Source organism: Trichoplax adhaerens, genomic scaffold, assembly GCF_000150275.1.
Source record: "Trichoplax adhaerens TRIADscaffold_22 genomic scaffold, whole genome shotgun sequence".
Classification (NCBI taxonomy): domain Eukaryota; kingdom Metazoa; phylum Placozoa; class Uniplacotomia; order Trichoplacea; family Trichoplacidae; genus Trichoplax; species Trichoplax adhaerens.
The window spans coordinates 143,970-154,786 of record NW_002060963.1 but is presented as its reverse complement, the minus strand read 5'-3'; the positions used below and the strand labels follow the sequence as shown (position 1 = coordinate 154,786).

General features: G+C 29.3%; 1 protein-coding gene across 1 annotated transcript; it reads left to right on the top strand.

The window, feature by feature from the left end:
• Positions 1-964: 964 nt before the first annotated feature.
• TRIADDRAFT_61214 (uncharacterized protein) lies at positions 965-8,407 on the top strand (the record flags this gene model as incomplete). The annotated part of the gene is made up of 13 exons (XM_002117204.1): positions 965-1,020; positions 2,113-2,184; positions 3,317-3,400; positions 3,520-3,588; positions 4,388-4,459; positions 4,683-4,754; positions 5,216-5,287; positions 5,646-5,714; positions 6,880-6,951; positions 7,213-7,284; positions 7,635-7,706; positions 8,046-8,117; positions 8,332-8,407. 13 exons carry the CDS (start codon positions 965-967, stop codon positions 8,405-8,407), a joined length of 930 nt encoding a protein of 309 aa, XP_002117240.1.
• Between the last annotated feature and the right edge of the window lie 2,410 nt (positions 8,408-10,817).

Here is a 10,817-nt window from a genome sequence, read left to right as displayed (position 1 = left end):
ACCAGCTATAATAGTATTGTAAAATTAATATACAAAATCAAATACTGTATAAATGGTAATTCTAATAAGCAGGGAATTCAAATTTATAGTGTTTCGTATAGAGTTTACAGACCATACGCAGTATGTCGATTTATATGTAGAGAAGGTGTCTATGTTCACAAATATAATTAAAAATTCATGCTATTTGCGTGTAAATTATTGAAAACTGCTAATTCTCGTCTGAATTATTAGTTATTAATTTACATTTACTAAGAATTTATGAAGCTTGAAATCTTTGTAATAAGCATGATAAATCCTTACTAATGATATCTCATAATTTTTCATATAAAGTAATTGAATAAGATTGGATCTGAACTACTGTTTTTATCTTAAACTTGTTAAATCTTTATAGCTGTATGTGTAAATTGATGCCCAACTATATGTTAGAGAGCTTGATGGTAATAAGATTAGACTTTCTTTAAGTTCGGAAGTAAACTATTGTTTCGGTTGTTGAGGATCAGTAATAATTAGGCAATATTTTTATTACACGGATTCATATTATATTCATAGTACACCCAAAAATAAAGATTCCATGGCAATTACTTCGTGCTTTTAAAATTTATAAAATCTTGTCAACACGTCATTTAAGTTTAACGGCAGTTGTACTGATATAAGGACCTAAATTTACGTAAATTTAAGGAAATAGCAAAGTCAAATTTAAATTTATTTGTTTTTCTCTCTCAAAAATAGAGATTTCACAGGAAATCTGATAAATGTAATAGAAGAAAACGCATTTACAAACCTGGTCAAGCTGCAGCAGTTGTAAGCATTATATATGTTAAAACTGATATATATGTCGGAGATCACTACATAGCTAATATGCAAATAGAGTAATAGCTTTTAGACATAGTCAGTGAAAAATCAGCTGCGTTCATATCTTCTAATAAATGCAATTTCCATTGCTATTAGAATTTTGGCGCATAACATGATAAACAGCTTGCCTAATTTAGTATTTCAAAATCTACCCCAAGTCTACGAAGTGTAAGTCGATTATTATAATTATGGAACTGGTATATTAGGAATTATTAAAGACGCACCTATCCAAACATTACCGATTCAATCTAGCAGCACCCTAATATAATAAGATACCCCTTTTTGTATCCGTCGAATATATAATACGTATATTAACTTCTACACTTGCTTCTCGAAGATTAATGTTTGTCAACTTTAGAGAAATATGTTCCTAAGTTATTTTAGAATAAAAATATGATGAAATTATTAAAATTGCGAGTAAAAGCTTCGATTTATAGCACTAAATCCTATAAACTAGAAGAAATATAGAGACTTATAACTCATTTAGCTTGCAGAAGAAGCTGATTTAATTAACTATTAAGGTATTTGTAGTGCAGCCCCAAATATAGCTTAGATTACTATTATAAGACTGTACGAGAATAACTTAACTTGTAAGCTAGAGCGTAAGATTGTGTAAGAGTCTATTTGTAGAAGATGTTTACAGTACGTATTGTAGCGAATCTATTAAGATGGTTATATAAAGATCTGAGATGTAAATAGATTTGCGCTAAGTATGTTAGTACTGTAAGTATTGTATTGTAATGCTTTAAATAGACGCGCGAATTATGAATAGATTGCGCGATGGTAAATTTAGATCTGATCTTGCGACTTAATGGGCAAGATAAGATTTGTTACAGTAAAAGCATTCTGTAACTAATCGTATATAAATCGTGAATTTTGCTGTAATAAGTAGATTGTCAGATAGTCAGATAGTCCTTGGTAGTTAGACGAACCTAACTTCTGTAATAAAGTGGAATTTACAAGAAACTGTAGTTCTTGATTTATTGTTTTGAAAGATCACTTTATCACAGTATTATATCTAAATATTTTAGCAAATAATGATTTAAACTGTAGTTAGAAACAATTCCTGCTTCGAACCAACTCAATTTAAATGAAATAAGAAAATGCGGATATGGCTACATTAAGTCAATCTTAAATTGTTTTACTGGATATAAAGATTAAACTTGAACTTAGAAGATGAGCCAGTTGATATATCTACAATTTTGCTGCTAAACCGCATAATGTTCAAATTTTAATCAAAATTGATTTAATTTTTTACAGCGTATTCCATGGCAACAAAATAAAGAGCTTTGACTTACGTTGTGTTGCAAATTTGCCCACGTTAAGAATACTGTAAGTAATGATATCGTGTATTTGGATATTAGTCCATAACCCGAGATAAGAAAAAGACTTTTAGTAGTATAAGCTTAAATCTAATTAGAATGAGAATTTATGATTTAGTTATTTAAAGTTAGCTAGTGAAGAATTAAATTATATATACGTGTCACGGACTACTATCCTGACAAAGTATAAAGTAAAGTACGCTGCTCTTTTAAGTTGCTACTGTCAACTACTACTCTAGTTTGGGCTTAAAACTACCCTTCTAGATTGTAATCACACAAATTTCACAACGTTGAACTACTTTTACTTTATTTCAACTAAAACGACCAACGCTAGTTTACTCGTAGAAATTATAAAAATGGTTATTAATGAGCATCATTAGCAATTACAAGTCAGTTACAAAAGTTTAGTCAACCTAACCTATATAGGCAGAAATCTACTACGAAATAAATACTTAATCAGCGCATATGATATCTTTCATAGTGTACTTGTACCATAACAATACGATATTCATATTTCTGATTTGATGCGAGAAGCAAATCTTTGGCTTTCATCGCCGTTATTAGAACTAAACTACTACTAAAGTGCTGCATGACTATTATACTCAGAAATTATGGGATCGATTTAAGACAATACGTTTATTGGTTAGTTAATTTGTCTTAAATTAATCACGTTCGTGTATGGTATGCGAATATTGCGGCGTTTCGTTGATTGAACTACAGAATGATTTGTATTCAATATTATCCGAAACAGAATTATAATTTTATCACTACTTTAGTCGAAATTATAGTCAACATCACAATACAAAGCAAATTTACTAACACTAAACTTTAATATGATTAATAAAGGCGCTCATCGTAATAAATACGACAAAATTTTAGTCCTATTTAAAAAGGGATATTTTTAATATTGACATAAAGAATATCAAAAACTGTGCTGAATAACAGGACTGCAATTTCTAGTAAAATTGAGTTTTGTTTCATAAATTATTTAGTCTACTACATTAGTAAGATATGTCTATCTTCGGCTAATAGTTTATAACAGAATCTACTGTTTATATGGTACATAATTCACTACTACCGTAAAAATCTTACAATGCAAAGCCCAATAATTATCTTTATTTTTATCAATATAACAAATCTAGAGCCTTAGGCTGGAACCGACTTCAATCGATCAGTTATACATCGGAAAATGGCACAGCTCCACCACTTCGTAGCATTAGTTCCTTGTAAGCACAGAAATTGACAAACCTAGATTCTGCTATTAAAGAGGCTTCCGACTTACATTTTATTCTAGGTGACTTATTATATTATATACACTTTATTAACTAATTCTTGTGTATTGCAGGCGAATCTATGGCAATCAATTGCCTTCCCGTTACTTATCTTACTTTAAAAATACTCTCCTTTATCAAATGTGAGAAAATTAAACACTATTTAAGATCATTCATTGTAATTATAAACTGTACTAGCCAAGCTTGGGCCACAATTACTTGTATCAATTGAGGGTAGTTAATGTTTTTACCATTTGATAATGACAATATATGTAAAACAAGCGGGCTTTGTCGAAAATATGCATATTCCCATTGAGGGCTACATATAGTAGTTATATATATATTAGCTAAATTTTTATTTATTACTAAGAATTGTATAAAAATTACTATAACTAATGATACTCTATGTTTAGCAATTATAAATTGCCTTTAACTAGTAATCGAAGAAAATACTAGCTATACCTTACCTGTATCCTAAATATTGTATTTAAGCTTGATCTTAACTTATTCCATTTTAAGAAATTGAATTAATTTATTTGATCTATAGACAATACAGTTCAAATAATCTTGGACATATAGAGGCACTTGACTTGAAGAATATACCAAACCTTAGATATTTGTAAACAACTAACTAAAATAAAGCATAGTAAATCTAACTAAAATTTGGTTGTATTAGTTTTAGCCTAAAGTGATGTCGCAATCACAATGTTGGCTGTAATGTACGCATACATCTTTAAAAAAGTATCAGTTAAAATAAATGTTTACATTGTAATAATATTTGAAAACGTTATTTTTCATAAAACGAGGAGAAATTGGTTGAATTATTATGTTACTATTTGACATATTTTGCTGGTATTAACAAGTTCAAGTCATCTACGGTATCGTTTTAACCTAAAAATATCACTAAAGCAAATGCCATTCCGCAAAATTCTCACATCATAGGTTATTCATCAATAATCTACTGACACAAATACCTAAGAATTTATTCGAAAATGCAGAACATTTGAATGCTATGTAAGAACTTTCAATATTGCCACAAAATGCCACATTCTTAGTTAGTTTCTCTAGTAAAGTACAGCTTAATGACCTGATTATAAGAATACGACCTACTAACTGCTTATCCATGAATACAAAGCTATCATTTTCCTTAAAATCACATCGCCATCTGAGAGTAACAAATTTTAGATATGTAAGTATATTTTTTCCACGTAACTTAATTAAACTTAACTATTTACAGATACTTAACCAAAAATGGATTATTGGAAATAGACTTCAGTTATTTTTATGAACACCCAATCATGACTTATATGTAAGTTAATCATGCGCGAATAATAAATGAAACTTAGTTCACCAAGATTACATAAATATTACTTACTTACATCCATTTGCATTGATATTATCATACATCATACAGCATTGAATCAAAAAATAGATCATTTTCTTGCCAGCACATTTTAGAAATAAGTCCTTTGATTACATGCTTGTGACCATAAATAGATCATTCTTAATAATTTTCCCTACGATAAAAATACCTGATTATTCATGAATTTGTTCTTATAACTATACGATATTATAAATAAAAGAATACTGCAACTTTTTTAATAGCATTACATGTACTAAATTTGAAAACATTTAAAACGTAATTTTCCTTCAAATTGGAATAAAACTTAAACTGTTTGATTTTCTAATTCAGCAATACAAATATAATCATCACAATAAAATCTTACGTATTAAGAATTAATATCTAGAACGAACTGATTAAACTTATAGTGATGCTCGCTATAATCGTATAACCACATTAAGAAATGATGACAGAACAAAAGTATTAACAATACGCCATATGTAAGTTTATATAAGAATGATACACGATTACAGCAAATGTACTATTCTAACCTAATATATTTACGTAGGACTACTTTATATTGCTCTTTAGTAGTGTGAAAGATAACTACATCCAAAGAATTGAAGATGGATTTTTCTCCAACTTTCCATTTTTAAGAAATATGTACGTTATATAGAGAACTGTTTAAATTACGCGGGGAATAATTAATTAAGTTTTACACACTCTTAGTACTCGTATGTAAATCGTTATATGTGAGCTACAAGTAAAAGACGAGATTTAATTTCAATTATTCGGCGATAATGCTATCAAATTAGCTATTTGACATCGTCTATTATCTTGGTAATCTCACATTGATAGTCTCCTATCTAATAATCGCTTGAGAGAAATTCCACACGACATCTGCAATGGAACAACATTACTTAACATGTAAGAATCAAATTTATTAAGAAATGTATAACAACACTCGAACTATCAAATCTCAAGATATTAAAAATCGACGTCTTCATTAAAATATTCAATCAGCTATCTTGACAATAACAAGATCCAACATTTACAGCGAAATCATTTCTTAAGTTGTTCACATACGACATTTGTGTAAGTATGCCGTACATAATATAAGCGAGATAAAAGTCCTTATATAAGTACTACATGTGATGGATAACTAAAATATAAGACAGTACTTATTCTTGTTATGAAGTGGTAGAGTAACTAACTGTAGTCGATTTACTCTACTTTTGTAATGGATGGATTCTATGACCTTTTAGGCTCGCAATTCATATACTCGAAATTTAAGATATTAAAATTAAACAAACCTTCGACGTGACAAAATTAGGCAGCGTCGTATTTAAGTTTAAAAGTATCATTTATTAATAGCATATTTACTGGGTAGAATTTACTTTTCTTCTCGTTTAATAACAGTTGAAAATAACTAAGATAAATTGGAAAATCGACTTATTATCCTCTACAACAATAATTCCGTACAACTTCAGAATTACCTAAATACATTACACAAAATAACTTTATATAGCTATCAGATACGGCCTTCTACGTACAGTACACAGTACGAATATTACAAGTGGACTACACCATTTATCATACCAGCTATCATGCAATTACTTTATTAAGCATAGTACACTATTCTACTTCCTAGTACTACTGTACTTCAAATTAGTACAGTTTTGCAATGAACTTATATTACCATAACTTGTAAAACTTTATCCTATAAATATCAAGACGGTTTACAACCGTAACGTAAATATAATGCCAAATCATGGACTTGCAGTGATAGTTTTGGCAAAAGTTTGAATTAAATTCATTCTTTACTCTAACTAATAGTAAGTCAATTAGAACTTTTAAGCTCAGTATGATAAACTAACAGAGAATATGTATTAATTATGGTATTAGTCTTCTATGGTAAATCTACATTTTATACGTTATGCAGCTGTAGACATCAATAATCTACAAATTACTGATAGTTAAACGTACTATTGAACAACCATTGACCTCAGCTACTCTATATCAATTCCAGTTTAATCTTGATTATAGTCTTATAAATTCTTAAGTACTGAAATAAATATATTCCTTTCTATAGAAACATTTCAAGAAATCAGATTAAATCAGTTGAAAGTAATACCTTTAGAGATATGACATCCTTGCAGACTGTGTAAGTCATATTAGATTTGATAATACTTTTCTTAATATTCTAGGTGTCTACATGTATATGTATTTTATTTTGAATTTCTAATACACTCAAAATCTGGCTCTTGCAATATTAATTATGTCTTACTAATTAAAATCTCGATTTATGAATCTTCTACTGATATAATGAAATTGCTATAGTGAAATTCAAAACCGATACCGCCCCTAATTGTAGCTATACTCATGATTGTAAACAATCTTAAATTTATGTTTATCTATGATACAGATTTCTCACTAATAATGATATCAAATACCTTGCAACCAACAGCTTTTCTTCAATTTCTCCACTACAAACTATGTACGTGTGCAAAATAATCATATCCATTCTTTACCTTCTTGTACCAGCTGTAATTCATCAAAATACCAGTATTTTCTATCACATGGAAAGTGTTTCATTTATCTAGCACAGAAAATTACGTGGTCAAGATTATATTTCTTGATCTTAATAACTGAGATTAGTTTAAATGTCATATAGAAATCTAGAAGGAAATAAGATCTCATATATCAATTCTGGAATATTTGGCAACATTTCTACCCTACAAAATCTGTAATTGTGAAATATTTACTTTGAATAATTGGATTGATTATCACAGAGCGATAATAAATATCTATTTAATCATTCACATATCTTTCTTTTTTTACATCCAGTCTTTTAAAGAACAACTTACTGGCTGAAATACCGACTCAGCTATTTAACCAAATTCCCTATCTACTAGCTCTGTAAGTAATCAATAAAATTTATTAGAAATAACTTCTCCTTACTTCAATTTTTCTACCAACTAATTTTTGTCTATTAAATGAAAATAAGCATTATGTAAAAATTTTAATCGTAACACCAGCTCTCCAGAATTAGTACTTAAAAATAGTCAAGTAACGGTATGAAGTTGAAATCTTATGTAGATTGAAATAGGGTTTCAATTACTATCTGCACTGCAATTACAATCCCAATCATCTATTTCTGAATTGTATATTTCTGGTGCTAATTTTGTTTTACTTGAATTTTAAAGCTTGTACGAAAGTTAAGCACACCATAACTTTCGCTAATGTTTATCTATTTAGCACCCTTGATCAAAATAAAATTAAAGAAATTCCAAATGGGGCGTTCGCTGGTTTAAAAAATTTACGAAATCTGTAAGTGAATGAAGTAATATATTACAGAGTAATAAATATTCGGGTATAAGATAATAATACGGTTTTAGACTACTTCATGTATGCTTAAAACAGAAATTATCCTAGCATTGTCAGAAAAATCTGTTCTATAAATTAGAACACGATTTATGATAGGGTTAAATGTAAAAATATTCTACTGTAACTGTATTTATCTCTATTTCTTATTAATCATTAGAAAGTTACAAAGTAATGAAATTATCCAACTGAGGCGAGAAACATTTAAGGAATTACCCAAGCTCGGAAGCCTGTAAAATATCTCACACTATAATTTTTAAATACTTCATCAATAATTATATACCCTAATATTATCTATCTTATTTGGTTATTTTTATTTGGTTAGAACTCTATCCGACAATGTTTTTCAATCTGTGAATTTTGAGTTCCTTGATCATTTCGCCTGGCTTCACGATTTGTAGGCTTAAACTTTGTAGTAAACTTCAAATAATAGCTTCACTTGAAGTTTATCTGACTGACTTCAGTACTTGCAGATAGGATTAGTATTATCTATGCGGGGTGTACCTATCTCAGTTAATAGTCAGTTAATTCATTATTACAGTTAGCTTAGTTTAGTATATAGAACAGGGTATAAAGTTATATACCGTAAATCGGTCTTAAAATATTGCCTCACTTCCTAAATATCCTTGTGGTGGATTGAAATTTACTATAACAGCTTAGTTACTATGCTATTGCGGCTATTCTGGTAATAGTAGTATCAGATTAATTTATGCTCTCTATTAAAATTAAATTTAATATCTTACGTAGATTATATCGTATTTCTTCACGGGGCAAATCGTTGACATCAACTCGCATACATTATACTATATGTTAATACTAAGACGAAATTTATGGTCCAAATTTGATGTGCAAATTACAAAATTGAGCACTCTAAATAACCATGAATATTTTATTTAGTGAAAGCGTTAGTAGAGTAACGTACTACAAAAATTAGTTGATTCTAATATATATCATTTGGAGTAACTCCTAATACCTGCTTAGGATTAAGCTTTTAGGTTATGGTACGGTATTAAATTTTAGATTTAAAATAATAGGCTACTGTACAGTGCCCTATGCCTGGAAATTAATCCGAAATAGTAATCCTTTATGCTTGACTTGTATGATATTATACAAGCACCCATATTTGCGCAACAAGCGAGATATTAACTTAACTAAATTAAGTATTGGTAAAGGATTAAATATGTTAATGCCACTTACGTTAATAGCTAACTCCCTGAACCACATATCGGGGATAATATCTGTCCTATCATTAGGATTACTACTCTAATAGATAAGACTTTATAGTCTATGTTATACAAAGACTCTCTAGAACTTTCCTTATTGTATAACAAAGTGCGATTTAAATATGCTTCTACAATAGTTCACGAGTCCTATTTAGAATTATAGCTTTTAATTCTTACAATGATTTACAGGCTGATCTTTTATGTCACTTCCTAATAAAAAAAACAGTGTTCATAAATATAGATATATAATGACTAACATAAATCATCAGATTAGTGCTAGTTTCTATATACTATAGGTAGGATGCTATCGCATGTTCGGTAGAAGAGTGGGTGTGCGTCAGATGAAGATCACAATTTTTCAGTTAGAAAACTAATAGCATGACATATATTCTTTCGCATCAACATTGTTTGATGATTATCACCTCAAATTTATAGGAAATTAATATATTTTCTCTAAGCTATGTAAATTTTATGTGCAAATCGAAATCTACCCCCTATAATGAAAGAAGAAATAAATCATTTCCACTTCCTAGGAGATACAGCGATACATTTTTTATACAGGGCTATGCGTTTATTGCAGGGCTAGGACTAGGGTTAGGGTTAGAAATCCCCAAAATAATCGACTGAGCGATTCTCATGAGCTAATTTTTAAGATTGCCAGATCCGATTTAATAATTACAATGATTCGATAGCTACAGGTCTGAAATTCGTCATAATGGCCGTATTTTAATATTTCTTTAATATAGCCTAAGTTACTATTAACTTTATCTTACTGGCGATAAAAATATCATTATCATTAACATCTTATTTTTCGTTAATCCACTCTATATTGTTTCAATTCCAGAGATTTATCATTTTGCCGTTTTAATGGCTCAACTCTCAACCAAGATCTGTTGCCTAGAATTACCCGCATTAAAAATTTGTAATTATCAATAATTGAAAGTATTGTAAGTCACATGAAGATGTGGTTGTATTTTTTATCATTACCTAGAAATTTGGCCGGTAATAACTTATCAACGATTGAACCAACATTTTTAGAAAGATGTAACCTTATTAGGATACTGTAAGTGAAAACTTAAATAACAGATTTAATGAGGAGAATTAATAGACAACAGGTTTTGTTACAACGACATAGTTTAATCACCAAGGAATATCATGTAAGTATATTAAGCTGACACTTAATTTAATAGTAAACTGTTACTAAACTATGTCGTTGTAACATAACCTGTTCTACTAACTGCAATTAAAGTGTAGTTCACACAAGTAATTCTAGAATAGCAGGTTTTATTACTGGTTCTCTATCGATTGAGATACTACGTACATAATAGTATAACAAGCTCTGATAGACACGGAAAACTTTCTATAACAGCTGATCTTAGAAAAGAAGGACTAAGAATAACAATTACAGAAAAGCGTAGCTGCT